The 19,085-nt window shown below is 45.8% G+C and overlaps 1 protein-coding gene across 1 annotated transcript; it reads left to right on the forward strand.

Annotated features, from left to right (window-relative positions):
• Nucleotides 1-3,523: 3,523 nt before the first annotated feature.
• LOC142570261 (uncharacterized) lies at nucleotides 3,524-4,303 on the forward strand. Its single transcript, XM_075678660.1, has one exon. It carries the CDS (start codon nucleotides 3,524-3,526, stop codon nucleotides 4,301-4,303), a length of 780 nt encoding a protein of 259 aa, XP_075534775.1.
• The last annotated feature ends 14,782 nt before the right edge of the window (nucleotides 4,304-19,085 follow it).

Consider the following 19,085-nt stretch of genomic DNA (forward strand, 5'->3'; position numbering starts at 1 on the left):
ACACAGAAGAATAAACAGTTAGTGGAATGCATAAGCGCTGATATTAAGGGTTTCGGGAATGGTGCTGAAATTGTCCTATTAGGTGACATGAATGCCCACGTACAGGATTTAGATGGCTATACCGACAACAACGGGAAGTCAATGCTAGACCTTTGTGAGCAATATAACCTCGTTGTCGTGAACACAGGGCCTAAGTGTGAAGGGCAGATCACGTGGGAAGTGGGAAACCGCCAATCGACCATTGATTACTGTCTGATGACAGAAGGAATTCATGATAAGTTGAGAGAAATGGTCATCGATGAGGAAGGGCATAGCAGCATAGGGAGTGACCATAAACGCATCATTTCGAAAATGGGATATGTAGTGGGGAAAGAGATCAAGGAGCGCAAAATGGCCAGTCCAAATTTGAACGCTGAACAAATAGCAAATATAGTCACTAGAGTCGAGGAAGAACTTGGCAAATGGCCAAGAGGGGGAATATGGTGAGCTTCTAAGTGTAATAACGACAGAAATACGCAAAGAGAAACAACATGTTCGTTGGAAAGGAAGAAAGAAACCGAAAAGCTGGTGGAACAGGGAGATACGAGAAGCAATCGCCGAACGACAGAAAGCATCTCGAGAGCACAGGCAGGCAAAGAAGGCGCAGTTGCCGCAGGATGCAGTAACCAGTAAATGGGAAATATACCGGGAGAAAAAGTCTATGGTTCAAATACTGGTGCAAGCAAAATTACAAGGTGAAAGTGAACGTTGGTTGGCAGAAATACGTGAGAAAAAGAAGGCCGCACCTCGAATATTTTGGAACCACATAAAACTATTAGACAGGATGTCAACAACAATACAACATATCCTAGACGAAGATGAAAACAGACTGGAAGGAGAAGCGGCAATAAATTAAATCCGAAAAATAACAGCCGAATTTTTCCAAGCCAATGACGAGGTTGTATTTGAAGAAAAAAAGAGCATGAAAGAGACCCAAGTGGAAAAGGAGCTGGTGCTGACAAATTTCAGCTGGAAGAAAGCGGAAGAGAAAGTTCCTAAGCGCACAGCCACGGGGCTAGACGAGGTTCCCGTTAGGCTGATTAATGAACTAGGACCAAAAAGTAAGGAAGCTCTGGTGAAAGCAGTGGAAAACACTTTAGAAGATAGACGAATACCAGACAGTTGGCGGCAAAGTAAAGAAAAAATTAACTATGTGGTTTTACGTGCCAAAACCACTTTCTGATTATGAGGCACGCCGTAGTGGAGGACTCCGGAAATTTCGACCACCTGGGGTTCTTTAAAATGCACCTAAATCTAAGCACACGGGTGTTTTCGCATTTCGCCCCCATCGAAATGCGGCCGCCGTGGCCGGGATTCAATCCCGCGACCTCGTTCTCAGCAGCCCAACACCTGGCGACAAAGTAGAATGAATTTAATTTATAAAGGTAAGAAGGAGAAAGATAGGATAGGACCATTACATCGGTAATATACAGGCTAGCAATGCAGGCAATCAAATTAAAGCTGCAAGCATGGACAGAGAATAATGGCATTTTGGGAGAACTTCAGAATGGCTTCAGGATAGGTAGGCGTTTAGATGATAACTTATTTGTTTTTAGTCAGTGTATTGAAATATCAAAAGTAGAAAGCATACCATTATATGCGGCCTTTTTAGACATTACAGGAGCCTATGACAACGTAGACAGCAACATTTTGTGGAATATTGTGGAAGGGGAAGGTTTAGGTGACGATTGTCTACAGCTTTCGAGAGAAATTTACCTAGCAAATACCGTTTGCATTGAATGGGAAAGGATGAGGAGAAAGTTGATATCAACAAGGGACTGAGGCAGGGTGCTATTTGTCCCCAGTGCTGTTTATTATATGTGCATGGTGAGGATGGAGAGGGCGCTAGAAGGAAGTAGTATCGGGTTTAATCTCCCATACAAACAGGCGGGTACATGACATAAAAATTGTTACAGCGCAATCACATGCAACCACAAAGTATGAGGGACGAGACACAAGCGCTGTGGTCATACTTTGTGGTTGCATGTGATTGCGCTGTAACAATTTTTATGTCAAGTATGCACCAACTCGCCCAGAAAGAAGTTTTAATAAGGCGGGTACAGTAGTACAACAGCAACTCCCAGGTTTATTTTATGAGGACGACATTGTGTTGCTAGCTAACAAGCAAAGTGATTTCCAACGTCTTGCTAATATCTGTGGGCAGGAAGGCAACAATTTAGGTTTGAAATTTAGTGTTAGAAAATCAGGTGTTATGGTATTCAATGAAAACAGTGAACAGACAGTGGCAATACAGGGCCAGGAAATACCTCAGGTAACAGAATATAAATACCTTGGTATATGGATAAATGAAGGCAATAGATATATGGAAACACAGGAAAAAACAATAGCAGTGAAGGGGAAGAGAAATGCAGCCATAACTAAGCACAGAGCGCTATGCGAATACAATTGGTATGAGGTGCTCCGAGGTATGTGGAAAGGTGTAATGGTTCCAGGACTTAATTTTACAAATGCGGTTGTTTGCTTTAAATCAGGGGTACAATCAGGACTCGATGGGAACCAAAGGTCAGTGGCAAATGAAGCTGTGCAGGGTGATATGGGCTGGACTAGATTTGAAGGGAGGGAAGCTCGCAGTAAAATTGAGTATGAAGAACGGCTGAGGAATATGGAAGAAAGTAAATGGCTTCGCTGTGCTTGTTCACTCAGTTACGCCAATGCCGATGCTCGCGGAAGAAACGGGCACCTACGAGCTGCGTTCTAAAATGGTGAAGGGTATTGGGGGCGCGCTCCACCACTGGAAAAACTGGCGCCACCGTCGGCGTGACGTGCATGACACAGGGAATCACTTGCACACAGCGGCCGCGTCGGCTGCTTCGGAAGCGCCGAAGCGAGCTGAAAATGAAAGTTTAAAGTCCCACCTGCGCTGCGATTCTGATTAGGTGAGGAGGCTTTCCCGCCTTGGGTAGCTGCTCGACAACATTTGAAAGCACTATAATAGGTAGTGGCTGCATGCCTTCGGAGGCGTGCAGCATGGTAGGCATGCTCGGTGCCGCAGGGTCGGACGTACGCAACGGGAAACTTAATTAGTACCTTAGTCTCGCGAAACTTACTACCTGCAAACAGACATCGGCTACAAGTCGGGTATGCAGCAAGCACGGACGCGAGGAATATTTCTACTATGGCGTCGCGACTGCGATGTTCGGTGAGTAGCAGAAAACGAGCACTGAGACGCTTGCCCGCGCCCATTGCCCGGCTAATGTCAGGTCTATGTACTTGTTGATGCTAGATACTGGCAAGTTCACTGGAATGGAAAGGGAGCGGTAAGAAACACATTAAAAAAAAAAAGGCATGGCATATGGTCATGGTCAATTGTTGTACTGGATTACCAAAAAAAAAATAATAATAAAGCAGCGGGAAATCGCACGCTGGGAAGGCCGATAAACATACAGTGCGACGCAACTTCAGAAATAATATTGAAACATCCAAGAATCGTAGATTTTGTCAGACTGTTGTCGATTGTTGGTCGATGTTGCTACTGCTTATAATGTCGGGTGATATTGAAAAAAACCCTGGGCCAACAACCGCCCAGCTATTGCAGATGATACTAGATAACCAGACTGCGGCTGATAGTGGTTTGAATGACATTAAGGTTCAAATTTGCGAACTGAATGCAAAGATAAACAAAGTATCCAATGCACTAGATGGTATCCAGGAAATAAAAGCCAGAATAGATTCTCTTGAGGATACCGTGCGGTTACAAGCCAAAAAACTGGTCGAATACGAAAACAGGAGCAGACGCAACAATATTCTCGTTTTTGGTGTCGAAGAAAGTGCCTCTGAAACAGACAGTGATTTGAAAAAAGTAGTCATGGAAGAGGTATTTCAGGACAAGTTCGGCATCGAGGTAAAGACGATAGAAAGAATACATCGCCTAGGCAGGATTAAAGACGGAAAAAGGAGGCCGGTTGTCATGAGATTCTATGACTATAACGAAAAGGAGCACGTGATGAAAAACTGCTTCAAACTGAAGGGATCCTCCTACTCAGTCAGCAATGACTATGCACCAGAAACGGTGGAAATTCGAAAGAAGTTATGGGAAAGTACTGCTTCGGAAAGAGCTAATGGGGTGAAGGTTTCACTGATCCATGAAAAACTGAAAATAAAAGACAAATGGTACACTTGGGACCAAGCACGAGGACAGCGTCGGGAGATAGCGCAAAGCAGGGACAAAACTGCCCGAAAATTACACTGCTTCTCTGCAACTACTGCTTCGGAGGGCGCTTCTAATTCTGAGCAGCACGCATAGCTACGTCTTCTTTTGTTGAATGCACGGAGTATTGCAAATAAGATCACAGAACTTGAATCTATATTACTCTTTCATAATCCACACGTAGTTATTATTACAGAGACGTGGTTGAATAGTTTAGTTCCCGATGACTGTGTTGTTCCTCCAGGGTACAAAATATTCAGATGGGATAGGGGCTCAAGAGGTGGGGGCGTAGCTGTAGCTGTGAAATCATCAGTTAGGGCAGAAAGAATAGACTGTAGCCTTTCAGAAGCAACGTGGTGCAAAATCTCATTAAATGGCATTGCGTTCATGGTGGGAGGCATATACAGGACCCCTGCTACCACACCTGAGTTCCTGGACGAAATAAACGCTTTTTTGTGCACTCATTTGAATAATAATACAAGGCTAATAATGACTGGAGATTTTAATTTACCCCACATAAATTGGAAAACTCTCTCGCCCGGACATACGGAAGTTTCGAGTGCTGAAAAACTACTGGAAATTATGCTTTATCATAATTTACGGCAAATTGTTGAAGAAAATACACGAGAAACTTTATATTCTAAGTCATTGTTAGACCTTGTGTTCCTATCTTGCAAAATAGCTGCTAATAGTGTGTCAGTTGAACCAGGAATATCGGACCACAAAATGATATCTGTCGATATACCAATCGATATACCCAGTCGCCGGCGATTACCTGCTTTTAAACTTATAAACGACTACGCACGGGCAGACGATACAACAATAGTAGATAACTTAAGTCTATCATTTAGTGAATTTGAACTTGCGTCATCTAGTGAATCTGTAGAAGAATTGTGGCAACGTTTCAAGGGCATCGTCAAGCATTGCGTAGACAAATTTATTCCTACCCGCATGAAAAAAACAAAGCAGCATAGCCCATGGATAACTCGGGAAATAATACACTTAAAACGCAGAATAAAGCGATTACGCCAAAATAAACAAAACCCAGCCCAGGTGTCCAATTTGTGTGCTAAACTAAAGTTAGCGTTACGGGAATCTAAGCAAAGGTACTTTAACATAACGCTTCCTGGGTTCCTGAAATCTTCGCCACAAAAGTTTTGGATGCACTTAAGAGATAAAAAAGAAGAGATACACCAGATACAAAGCGGATCTCAAACGATCACGGAAAAGACGCAAATAGCAGACTGCTTCAACGTATTCTTCCAGTCAGTATTCACGAAGACGAGAACAGAGCAAGGAAACAATGAGCGCAGTGAATTGGGCGCCTGCGCAATGCACCTACTAGAAATCACTCAGGCTGGCATATTTCAGCAATTGCTTACGCTTGATGCCAAGAAAGCAAGCGGGCCAGACGGGATCCCAAGTGAATTTTTACGGCGATATGCTGAATGGGTGTCATTTTACTTAACCATAATCTTTAGGAAATCCTTGCAAACCAGTTCATTGCCTCAAGATTGGCGTAGCGGTGTTGTGATTCCGGTTTTTAAATCCGGCAGTCGAAATCAAGTTAGCAACTATCGTCCCATATCACTTACTTCTGTGACTTGTAAGCTCATAGAGCATGCAGTAGCAAAGCATATCATTCTTTTCCTTGAAGCCAATAACTTTTTCTTTTCATCACAACATGGATTTCGAAGCGGATTATCCACTATATCGCAACTCGTTGAGACGGTTCATGATTTTTATCTAGCTTTGGATGCCTGCGAACAAATTGACGTCATCTGCATAGATTTCGCAAAGGCCTTTGATAAGGTACCGCATGGTAAATTGCTTTTTAAAATCCAGAACGCAGGTATTGCTCCAGACATTGTGAACTGGATTGCAGCCTATTTGAGTGGTCGTGTACAATCCGTCCGGATTGAAAACATCATGTCTGATCCACTAGAAGTATTGTCTGGGGTTCCACAAGGGTCAGTATTGGGGCCGCTATTGTTCTTGATTTACATCAATGATATTTCCAGTGTTCTGGAATCACCTGTTAAAATGAAACTTTTTGCCGACGATTGTTTGCTTTATACGACTGTGGCAGATAAAACCGACCAAAGGAAAATTAATCGGTGCCTCCAAGGTTTACATGACTGGTGCATAAAGTGGGGAATGGTAATAAATTATTCGAAATCGACGTTTGCTCATATAACAAGAAAGAAAACTGTGCCTTCCTTTGACGATAATATTGGTGACAACTCCTTGTTGAATGTACGTAGCTTTAGGTACTTAGGGGTGATCATTAATCATGACTTGTGCTGGCGCCCCCAAGTGGAGGAGGTCTGCTCTAGGGCTTACAGGAAGCTGTTCTTTTTAAGAAAAAAGTTGCAGCATGCACCAACACATTTGAAGCTCATTGCGTACAAAACATTTGTTCGCCCGGTTTTGGAGTACGCCTCCTCAGTTTGGAGCCCTCACCAACTGTACTTGCGAGATAAACTCGAAACAATTCAGAGAACCGCGGTGCGTTTTGTTTGTTCGCGTTAATCGGAGAGCCGATTCTGTAACACACATGTTGAAATGTTGTGACTTGGGATTGCTAGAAACACGACGAGAGAAACAACGCATGAAATTATTTTTCCAGATAACCAGAAATGAAATAAAAATAAACAAAGAAACATACATTCGCCCCCCTTTAAAACACAGTGCGCGTTTAAACCACAGTGCTAGTGTACAGCCTTATAAAACACGCCTTGATGGTTTTGAATATTCGTTCTTTCCTTCGTGTATTAATATATGGAATGGCCTTCCGGACTGCACTGTAACAGCACAAAATGCTAACGAATTTTATAGTCTATTGGAATTGTATTACAGGCAACGGGATAATTAAGAATCGATCATGCTTACTGTTATTCTGTGTATATTTGTTCATCCTGCCTGTAATTTGTGTTTGACAATGATGTATAACGTTGTATTGTCGGTGTTGAAATTCTTTATTTTTTATTTTCTTCCTCTCCTGTAATGGCCCTCAAGTGAGGGCTACAGTATTCCTAAATAAATAAATAAATAAATAAAATTTAGACAGACAGACAAGAAACTTTAATTGGTCCTAAGGGACTACGTTGTCGTAGTCGCGGGCCGCACCTGCGCCGGGGGCGGAAGACCGTGATCTTCAGCCCTGTCGCAGGACCGTTGGACAGCCCGAAGCTGGACTTGAAGGTCGTTGCTCTTGACGGCTTCATCCCAATCTTCTTGCCGGTTTAGAGGCGAGTGGCGCAACGTAGAACATTGCCACAGCATGTGGTTCAAGGTCGACCGTTCCTCGCCGCAGTCTGGGCAGCGGGGTTCCACACCCGGAGTGTAGTGGCTCAGCCTCGAGCGAGACGGAAAGGAGCCCGTCTGCAGCATTCTCAGCACCGAGGCCTGGGGTCTGCCCAGCTTCAGGTGAGGAGCCGGATACTGTCTGCGTCCCAGCTGGTAATGAGTAGTGATCTCGTGGAAAGTAAGCAACGGGTCCGTGGTTCTGTCGATCCCCTGAGAAGCCGGGCCCCTCGGACTGGCGCGGTTGATGAGACCTCGCGCCTGGTCGTCGGCCAGCTCATTAGGGTTGATCGAGCCGGGGGAGACGTTCCGGCCCATGTGAGCCGGGAACCAAGTGATGACATGACGGGCCGTGCCAGTCTTGCGGGTCCTTAGCACCGCCGCAGCCTCGACCGAGACCGAGCCGGCGAGAAAGGCCATCGCCGCCGACCTGGAGTCCGTGAAGATCTGCGTGCGCCCAGGTTCGCACAGAGCCAGCGCCACTGCGACTTGCTCTGCGACGGACGCCGTCGAGCGTTGGATAGACGCCGCATTCAGGATCTTGCCCTGGGGGTCAACCACCGTGGCCACGTACGAGTTTGATCCGGGATACCGCGCCGCGTCGACAAAGGACGCGAGCTCTGGGGTTTGCAGGGCAGTCTTGATGAGTGCTCGGGCTCTGGCTGCGCGCCGGGCCTCGTTGTGTTGTGGATGAACATTCCTCGGGAAGGGGGAGACTCGAAAGGTTTCCCTTTCACTCTGGCAAAGCGGGACGGCGCACGACTCCTCGGCCATGGCTGCCAGACCCGCCATCTCGAGTATGCGGCGGCCGGCCTTGGTGATAGAGAGGCGAACGATCTGTGCCGTTTTCTGCGCTTCGACGACTTCGCTCAGGGTGTTGTGGACCCCGAGTTGCATCAACTTCTCCGTGCTGGTCGTCGTGGGGATGCCGAGGACTCGTTTAATACTCTTCCTCATGAGTGCGTCGATCTTGTTCTCCGAACGTGACCAGTTTAGCGCAGAAACCACGTAGTTGATATGGCTCATGAGGAAGGCGTGGTAGATCCTTATGAGGTTGGCTTCGCTGATGCCCCCCCTCCTGCTCGTCACTTGCGAAACAAGTCTGAGCATGTTCTCCGTCTTAGAGGAAAAAAGAAAGATTGAATTGTCGCAATGTCACATCACGGTCGCCGTAGGCGTCGAAGTCTCTGTAACGAAGCAGAGTTCAAAAATAATTCAGAAATTACTTGTGAACAGCTCTGATAGCGTCCATGCAACAATGGGCACTTGCATACTGTCAAATGCTCATATTCTGCAGCCCAAAGCTCACGGAACAGTGCGAAAACGCGCTCGCAGCGAAAGCAAAGCATTGTTCGAGGATATGCAAGCAGACGCACAGTCGGTTGCTGCGAACCCGTGCGATCGCTGCACTCAGGCTTCATTCTGTTGTGCTCCATTCAGTTATACAGAGAGCCCACTATAATAATATATTTCGCGGTTTGCTCTCAGCGTTTGCCTGCCTTTCATGCAAGAAGCCGGTTCGGGAGGCTCTATCGCGGCGACCGCGCGCGGTAGCGTTCACTGTACTTATTCGGTATAGAGATATATAGCGTCTGTAAACGAGTCCATGCTTTCAGTTTGCCTAAGATTATTATTTTAACAGTAAAAAACTTCCTTCGCTTCGAGAGTACTTACAGAAATGCCCAGGAGGGCTGCCGAATGAAGTTTTTATTGAGTGCCGTAAGCCAAACCTACGAGGAGCTTGCCGCGCTTTCCCTCATACTATGCAAGGGAGGCGCTTCCGACAGATGGCGACTCCGTCAGAGCTTGGTGGCGCAGCCCACCACCCCGTTCCAAAGGGGATGCTACACGGGATAGCATACAGTTGTTTTTTCATCCACTTTCAATTCCATTCATTCATGATTTCTTTATTTCAATTAGTAAGTACAAGTAATTTCCCGTGTTGTCCTTGGTGTCTTTGTTTGTTAGATTCTTATGATATGATTAACAAAAATCGGGCCCCTCGGTTAACCCCCTTTCTTCTCGTTCATCTCGCCTGAGTTACATGTCCTACACTCTAAGAACAGTTTACACCCTTTGGCTTGCCCCTTCTGCCACACAAAAATAATCGTCATCTGCCTTGATGCGTTTCCTTTCTTTATCGCTGCAAGCCCGGAACTTTCCAGTGACGAACGGCACGCGCGTTATCAGAAGGGGCACTAAAAGGGTGTAAACTGTTCTATGCTGATAACGCGCGTGCCATTCGTTACTGGAAAGTTCCGGGCTCGCAGCGATAAAGAAAGGAAACGCATCAAGGCAGATGACGATTATTTTTGTATGGCAGAAGGGGCAAGCCAAAGGGTGTAAACTGTTCTTAGAGTGTAGAGTCACTAGAGTGGGTATCCCACAGCACCAACACTCTTACACTCATAGACAAAGTTACACCCTTTGGGGTGTGTCTCTGCCACACAACAATAATCGTCATCTGCCTTAAGCTTGCGTTTCCTTTCTTGAAAACGCCACGCTCGTTACTTTCCTGTCGCGAATGCTATGTCATGCTGATAATGCGCATGCCGTTCGTTACTGCAAAGTACCGGGCTCGCCGCGTTAAAGAAAGGAAATGCGGACAAGACAGATGAGGATTATCGTTGTGTGGCAAAAAGGTGTAATTTTGCTTAAGAGCGTACACTCTTAAAACGGCACTTTCCAGTCACGAACGGCATGCGCGTTATCAGTGTGACGCAGCATTCTCGACAGGTAAGTAGCGAGCGCTGAGTTTTCAAGAAAGGAAACGCAAGCAAGGCAGATGAATTGTTGTGGGACAAATATACACCCCAAAGGGTGCAACCGTTTTAAGAGTGTACACTCTTAAGCAAAATTACACTTTTTTGCCACAACAATAATCGTCATCTGTCTTGTCCGCATTTCCTTTCTTTAACGCAGCGAGCCCGGTACTTTGCAGTAACGAACGGCATGCGCATTATCAGCATGACATAGCATTCGCGACAGGAAAGTAACGAGCGTGGCGTTTTCAAGAAAGGAAACGCAAGCTTAAGGCAGATGACGATTATTGTTGTGTGGCAGAGACACACCCCAAAGGGTGTAACTTTGTCTATGAGTGTAAGAGTGTTGGTGCTGTGGGATACCCACTCTAGTGACTCTACACTCTAAGAACAGTTTACACCCTTTGGCTTGCCCCTTCTGCCATACAAAAATAATCGTCATCTGCCTTGATGCGTTTCCTTTCTTTATCGCTGCGAGCCCGGAACTTTCCAGTAACGAATGGCACGCGCGTTATCAGCATAGAACAGTTTACACCCTTTTAGTGCCCCTTCTGATAACGCGCGTGCCGTTCGTCACTGGAAAGTTCCGGGCTTGCAGCGATAAAGAAAGGAAACGCATCAAGGCAGATGACGATTATTTTTGTGTGGCAGAAGGGGCAAGCCAAAGGGTGTAAACTGTTCTTAGAGTGTAGGACATGTAACTCAGGCGAAATGAACAAGAAGAAAGGGGGTTAACCGAGGGGCCTGATTTTTGTTAAAGAAAGGAAACGCGGGCAAAACGGATGACGATTATCGTTGTGGGACAAGATAAGCCCCAAAGGGAGTAAATGTTTCTAAGAGTGTATGCAAAGGTGCACTCTTTGGGGTGTATTTCTACCACACAACAATAATCATCTGCCTTGCTTGCGTTTCCTTTCTTGAAAACGCCGCGCCCACTACTTTCCTGTCGGGAATGCTATGTCATGCTGATAAAGCGCATGTCGTTCGTTACTGGGAATTAAGTACCGGGCTCGCCGCGTTAGAGAAAGGAAATGCGTACAAGACAGATGACGGTTATCGTTGTGTGGCAAAAGGGTGTAATTTTGCTTATAAGAGTGAAGGGCAGTTTAAACAAATGTACGCCCTTTGGGGTGTATATTTGTCACACAACAATAATCGTCATCAGTTCTTGCGTTTCCTTTCTTGAAAACGCTACGCTTGCTACTTTCATGTCAAGAATGCTCTGTCGTGCTGATAATGCGCATGCCGTTCGTGACTTGGAAGTACCGGGCTCGCAACGTCAAAGAAAAGAAATGCGGAAAGGCAGATGACGATTATTGTTTTGTGGCAAGATACGACCGAAAGGGTGTAATTACGCTTAAGAGTGTAGCGAGTGGGATACATGGCATTTAGCATTTTTGTGTGGGAGAATACCCTGGCCGGTCTGTATTCTATGCCAATTGGCAGCCTCTTCCCCGCTAAGTTGTGGGTGAGATGGCGGGTATTTCCCGTGGACTCCGCGCTGGTGAGCAAGGATGTCTTTTAATTTATGGGATTTTGTGAGGGATAGTAAGAGGGGTTGGGGTTAGGACGCCATCGCTTGGTTAGCAGACCCTCGAGGTAACGTGTTCCTTTGTACCCCAGCATGTCCTGAACACCAGAGTAGGCGATGACACTGGTTGAACAATTTGGGGATTTTCGTAGGGCTAGCCGCAGTCACGTGACCCTTGAGAAACATGTGGCATGTCTCCCAAGAGTCCGTGACTACGACCGAATCCCTTTGCGAATGCTCTGCGTGAGCGAGGCATAGGTTTACGACTGCTGACTGAACCTTGTAGCGAGTATGCAGGCTTGCGAATTAGTCTATCATTAACATATAGGGCCGATGTATATACCAATGTCTGCAAGAAAGGGGCATTTCGTGGATCACAGCACTCTGACAGGCACATGCCACTGGGTATGCGCTGACTTCACGGCCGCACCGCCAGAAGGCGCAGTGCGTTTAGAGCTACTAAAGTTACTAGAGAGTTTTAGTTTAGGGGACGCAAGCGGCTTGCGTACGCAAGAACTAGGGGCGACGGTACTGCGCATGCCCAGATCGCTACGTCTACATGCGTCCTTGGGTTAGAGTAAACTTGGGTAAATTTTGGGCACTGGCGTAATTGTGTTGCTGCCCAAAATTTATACCCGCAGCAAAGTAAAATACACTTGGTTACTGCAATATTAGCTGTTTTTGTCTATTTGGGCTTTGCGCCACCAGGTGGCTGCACCATGCAGGCCGCTCCCGTTCATGGCTCCGCCCCAACGCCCCAGTCTGCGTTTACCCGACTACCAGACACTCTAAACATCTCTATTAACTGCTTTTAAAAAGAATAGTTTTATGTGCTTTACTTCATATGCTTGATTTCATGTTTTAAAAAATGATAACGCAGCAAAGATCAGACGTTGATGGCGCTGCGAGCGCATGCGACCTCATTGCGGCTTGCGTTTGGGGCCGCTAACCTATAACGTGTTTCTGCTTGCGTACGCAAACGCAAACGCACCCAAGCGCTAGGGGCCCCAACGCCTTGTGTCCCCTAAACTAAAACTCTCTACTGTATATGCTACCAAAGGTAGCAGAGTTGCGCGTCTGTTTTATCACGCCGCTAGCGCCTCTATTGGCAGAACGTCATCACGTGGTGAGTGAGTGAGTGAGTGAGCGAGTGAAGAAACTTTTATTGCAGGTCCGGCGAGGACGCGAACTCGTCGCGCACCCGGCTAGTCCCACGTCGGGACCGGCAGGTCTAGCCCACCGGCCCGGTCGCGGGCACGCCGGACAGCCAGGATTTGCTTTTCTAGAGCGGGGCTACGCAGAAGCGAGTCCCACTCCTCCTTGATGAACTTGGGGTATGTCGACCCACATTCCCACAGCATGTGCGCTAGAGTGGAGGTCTGCCCGCAGGAGGGGCAGGCGTCGTCGCGATACACGTCCGGGTAAGCCTCGTGGAGAACGGACAGACACGGATACGTACTGGTCTGCAGAAGCCTAAGCGAAACGGCTTGCGCCCTATTCAACTTGGGGTGAGGGGGTGGAAAGACCCTTCTAGACAGTAGAAGAATTTAATAATCTCGTTGTGAGTAGCGAGAGCGTCCCTGTGGCCGTAGGGAGGAGGGGAGTCGGTGCTTCTTGCAGAGGAAGCGCGGTCGGTGAGGTCACGCGCAGCCTCGTGAGCAGACTCAATGAGGTTCGGAGGAGCACCAGGGGGGGGGGGGGGGGGTCTTATGGGGCTTCAGCCCCCCCCTTCCTCCCCGAAATTTTTTTGTACTGTCATGCCCCCGCGACCGAAACAACCCCCGGCGCCGGAAATCATGCTCGATTTTGTTTAGAATATCCTTTTCACGCTCAAAAAGACATTTTAGCGCGAACATTGCGCAATCGGGCTGGATTTCACGGCAACGCCCATGCACCGGAAGTCACATATTCTAACGCCAAGGGGCTCCATCCGAGCACAAAGTTTCAGAGGCGTTTGGATGGCGAGCGGGCTCGTCGCGGCATTTCGCGCAGGCCGCGGAATCTATAGGGAGCGCTTGGATTTAAATTATGAAACTTTATGGGTATAAAGTTCTCATAAACTTTTGATGCGAAAGGTGCATTGACATTTCCAAAGTCGTGCTTTAGATTTTGAATTCCGGAACTATGCGAGTTTAATGTTGGGGCGCTATAACGTAAAACTATTCCAAACATTTTTATTCCTAAATACAGCAATCAGCCCTCTGTGATTGGACAAACACTTTTTTTTGGACCACCCCCACTTCACCTCTCTCACGCGACGTCACGAAAAGCGCATAGGTCCCCATCTGATATGGCGTGTACACAATGATTATGCATGATTTGACCGAACAAAAGAAAAATAGTTATTTCTGATTCGACGCCTTTTCGCCATTACCCCTTGGCTACTCGTCAAAAGTTTTCGGGCTGCACCCACTTCACCTGTCTCTCACGCGACATAACAAAACTGCAAAAGCTCACCGTGTCAAAGTGACGTGTACACGTTAAATATGCATTAATATGCCGAACAAAACTGAATTTTCTTCTGAATAGCCGCAGGCTGCCCCGTACCGAAAGGAATAAAAGATGGTTGCCGCCACTCGCTCAGGCACTGGACTCGCACTTGCCGGAGAGCACGGGCTTATTTGCGTGTAATAAAGGTTTTTGCGTATCCGTGTAATGTTTTCAAGCACTTTCGGCACGTTTACGACCTCGTTCTGCCTACTATTCTTTGCTGACGATCCGTTTTAGCGTCATTGTTAAGCTTCCATTGCATGCCGCCGCCATTGTCGACGAGCTACCGCAAGCTAAGTAATGGAGGGCGGACCAATCGCAGATGTTGGCACCACCCTCTTCTCTGGTTATCAATCTTCAGTGCAGTGGTTCGGCCCCATCGAATCCCTCTCCACTTGAGCGTGCTCCTCGCCTCTTGTGAGCCAATTAGATAAGTCAAACTGCTCGATGTAGGCAATGTTATTCGTTTTGCAAACAAAGAAAAGTGACCTCCTATGAACGAGGAGAGCGTTTGATCGGTCTGTTCAGACAACCCTGTGGGTGACCGCCCGATGCTTGCGTCGACGGTTACGCAAATTTGAAGTCAGGAAATTGGAATAAAAACATATTGGAATAGTTTTACATTATAAGGCCCTCGTTATAAACATATGGCGCCAAAGGTGCATTGACTTTTCTAAAGTCGTACATCGGACCATACAACGAGACAAGCGAAATCAACACACCATCAGAAAAGCTGACAAAGCATGCTGCGAGGTCCGATGAGACGAAGCGTTGTGGTGGTTCATTTGTGCCATTGTGTAGCTGAAAAGAATATCAACATTTCTTTTCATCAAGCCAAAGCATCCATGTCAAGACACTAAAGCCAGCAAAGGTAGCTACGCTCGTACTTATTTTTCTACTTGGACTTTTATTCGCGGGGATACACTGAGCCTTTTCAATTTTCTTGTTCTCACTACGCGCGTGCTGCCAGAGCCAGCCAGAGCGCATGCGTTTTCTCGTGTTACCCCGACCACCAGCAACATGTTTATTTGCCTTGTTTGACGCATCATATATAGTATTGTATTGTATTGGGCTTTATGGCGCATAAGCAACTCAGGCTATCATGCGCCAAACACATGGTATAATTTATTTGAAAAATTGGGTATCCTCAGCAAAAGCCCTTGTCCGGACAAGGACTCCGAGGAGCCCAACAAATCAAGTGGAGACCTCAGCCTTCTTCTCAAGACTGAGAAAATGGGCGAGGTGCATCATAAGATGTGTGAAAAAACTGGGTAAGAATTTTTAGAATGAGTAGTTTTGTGATATATTATATTTCGTTTAGGATTGCTGCGTCTTTCAAAAAACTAAAAACAGATGAAGTTCCTACATGTGGGTTATCTCCTAAAAGTAGACTAGGATGGAAGGGAATGCGTTCATTGTAAAATACAGTAAAATATTTTTTCCTTAGCCGTTCGAGTTGTAAAATGTGATTTACAGTGAATTCATCTCCACATTTCTCACATAAGGGTTTGTCTTGTTTTGTCAGTAGAAAGTTATGTGTTAGGTGTGTGTGTCCGATGCGCAGGCGGCATAAAATTACTTCTATAAAGTGTTCCTGATGCCTGCATGATCACCATTCTCCAAAAATAGGGTTTACTAAATGTAGTTTGTTATTATCTTCACTATCCCATGTACACTGCCATTTTTCTTTAAGCTTATTTTTTTACTAACTTCATGCAATCTGCATAGGCTATATTTACAGTACTGACATCATTATGGAAGGCTTGAGCAGTGCACGCGTCAGCGCTCTCGTTGCCTCTAATTCCATGATGGCTTGGTATCCAACAGAGCTTAATTTCGTGTCCTTGTGTTTGAGCAGTTATTATGTTATGGATTATATTTCCTCTTACAGGTCCCCTTACGTTTCTGGCTTTCAGTGCTGTGATTGCACTCAGCAAGTCCGTGTAGATAATGCCGTTTTGAATGTTCATTTCGACTATTTTTGATACAGCCACCGAAATGGCATAACATTCAGCTGAGAAAATTGACATGCACTGAGGCAACAACCTTTTCCCATTTATCTTGCACTGCAGCACTTCCGACGTAAAGTGATGTTTTAGAACAGTCAGTATAAAATGCTGTGTATTCTTGATACTTTTCGTCTAGCGCCGAAAATTCTTGTATTATATGTTCACGTGAGGTTTGCTTTTTATGAAATTGTGTCAGTGTGTAGTCACCTACACTGGGAAAGGTGTGCCAAGGTGGCAGTGGTTCGGGTCTCTGGGCAACATCAGGCAGTGTGTCTAGAATACCTAATTCCTGGCCAATTTCTTCAAATCGGAGAATAAGGGGTCTCGTCGCATTCGGTTTGTTGTTAAAAAGCTGCATAGACGGGCACTTCGTAACTGTGGAGTAGCAGAGATGTTTTGGTATTGAACGGGTTTTTAGGACATATGCACATGTGAGCATGGCTCTTCTATCTGCGAGGGCTGGTTCGTTACATTCGACATGTAGACTGTTTATGGGTGATGTCCTGTATGCCCCACTTGGAAGGCGCAGACCTGAGTTGTATACTATGCACCCATAATCGAGGCAAGAGCGAACTATACTGCGGTAGATGTGTAAAAGGGAGGTCCTATCAGCCCCCCAGCGTTTATGTGAAAGCACGTTTAATATGTTTAATGATTGGGAAGTTTTCTTCTTCAGGTTCTTTATGTGTGGCAAGAAGGTCAGTTTTCTGTCAAAAGTTATGCCCAGAAATTTGTGTTCACTTTTTACCGGCAATTGCGCTTCGTTCAGGTGTAGTCCAGGATCTGTCTGTAGGCCACGTTTGAGTGAGAAAAGGATGGCCACTGTTTTCTGCGGGGAGAACCGGAAACCATTTCGGTCAGCCCACGTTGAAAGTTTATTTATTGTTAAATGAACTTGTCTTTCGCATGTTGGTATGTTTGAGGACGTGCAAGCTATCTGAAGGTCGTCGACATAGATTGAATACATAATGACCTTGGAGTTATTTTACTGATTGAATTCATTTTAACAACAAAGAGGGTCGTGCTTAAAACACTCCCCTGGGGCACTCCATTTTCTTGAATGAAAATTCTCGACAGGGTTTAACTGAGGCGTACATGGAGTGAACGGTTTGACAGGAAGTCTTTTAGGCAGTTCAGCATCCTGCCACAAATGCCAAGTTCAGCCAAATCACGAAGAATTCCGTACCTCCGGGTTGTGTCATAAGCTTTCTCTAAATCGAAAAAAAAAGAACAGCAAGACATTGCTGTTTGTGTATAAAGGCTTCACGAACAGTATTTTCAAGACGGACGAGGTGGTCTGTTATGGAGCATGCCTTTTTGAAACCGCACTGATGGACATCGAGAAGCTCACGAGCTTCTAGCACGAAGGTTAATCTCATATTCACGATACTTTCAAAGGATTTTACAAGGCAGCTGGTGAGCGCTATGGGCCTGTAACTACTGGGAGAGGTTGGTGGTTTTTCGGGCTTTAAAAATGGAACGATGATGGCCTTCTTCCAGGCTTCGGGTAGTTTACCCGATACCCAAACCTTATTAAAAAAACTAAGAGTGCCTCTACGGCAGGTTCAGAGAGGTGGGACAGCATTTGATAGAGTATTCTGTCAGGGCCGAGTGCAGTCTGTTTACCAGCGGTCAAGATTGTGTTGATTTCTTGAACTGTAAATAATTTATTATATGGTTCATTTGTATATCCACTTGTAGGGAGTCTTTGTTTCTCGGCTGTGTTTTTGTACGTAAGAAATGATTCTGTGTAGTTTGATGAGCTGGTAACTGCCGAAAAATATTCACCAAATGTCTGCCTGTTCTTCTATGTTTGTCTGTATAACAGGGGCTGTTAGAAGGGGAAGTGTGAAAGGGGAGCATTTACCATCTATCTTTCGTACCTTCTCCCACGTTTCTTTTGATGTGGTTGAGCTATTTATGGAAGTCACGTAATTTTGCCACGAAGTCTTTTCGGTTCTACGGCGGATATATCGGGCTTGTGCTCTTGCCACTTTAAAGTTTATGAGATTTTTCTGCATGGGGTACCTTCGAAAGCTTCCCCATGCTTTGTTCTGTTTCTTTTTTGCTAATCTACATTCTTTTGTATACCAGGTTTTGTGGTTTTGTTTCACCACTCTAGAAGATTGAGGTATGGCCAGGAGCACGGCAGAAATAATGCAGTTTGTGACAATTTCATTAAGTTCATCTATACCTAAGTTATGTGGATCTATTTTTTCTAAGCTGGCATTTTCTTGAAACAGCGCCCAGTCGGCCAAATGGAGCTTCCAACGTCATGGTTTTGTAGGAATGATTTGCGGAGATGATGTTAGGTTGATAAGAACAGGTAAATGATCGCTACCATACGGGTTGTCCAAGACATCCCATTTAAAAGCATTAAAAACAGAAGGCGATGTAAGAGACAAATCTATGCAGCTCCATTTTCCGGAGCTTGGAGAGCAGTATGTGTGTTTGCCCCTGTTGAGCAGGCATATATTATTGCAGAGAATAAAATCTTCTAAAATACAGCCTCTAGTGTCCGTTTTTTCGTTTCCTCACAAATTGGAGTGAGCATTAAAATCACCGACTAACAGATATGGCTCTGGTAATTGTTTTAAAAGGTCTTCTATGTCATGGAGTGTTACTATCAGGTGTGGTTGGATATATACGGAGCATACTGTAATTGTTTTAAAGCGTACTACAGATACTGCAACGGCTTCGAATGTAGTCTGAAGCTTGACTTCACGAGTAGCCACACTGCTTTGAACAACTATGGCAGTACCTCCAGAGAGCCTATTTGC

This window comes from Dermacentor variabilis, chromosome 2, assembly GCF_050947875.1.
Source record: "Dermacentor variabilis isolate Ectoservices chromosome 2, ASM5094787v1, whole genome shotgun sequence".
In the NCBI taxonomy this organism is placed as follows: Eukaryota; Metazoa; Arthropoda; class Arachnida; order Ixodida; family Ixodidae; genus Dermacentor; species Dermacentor variabilis.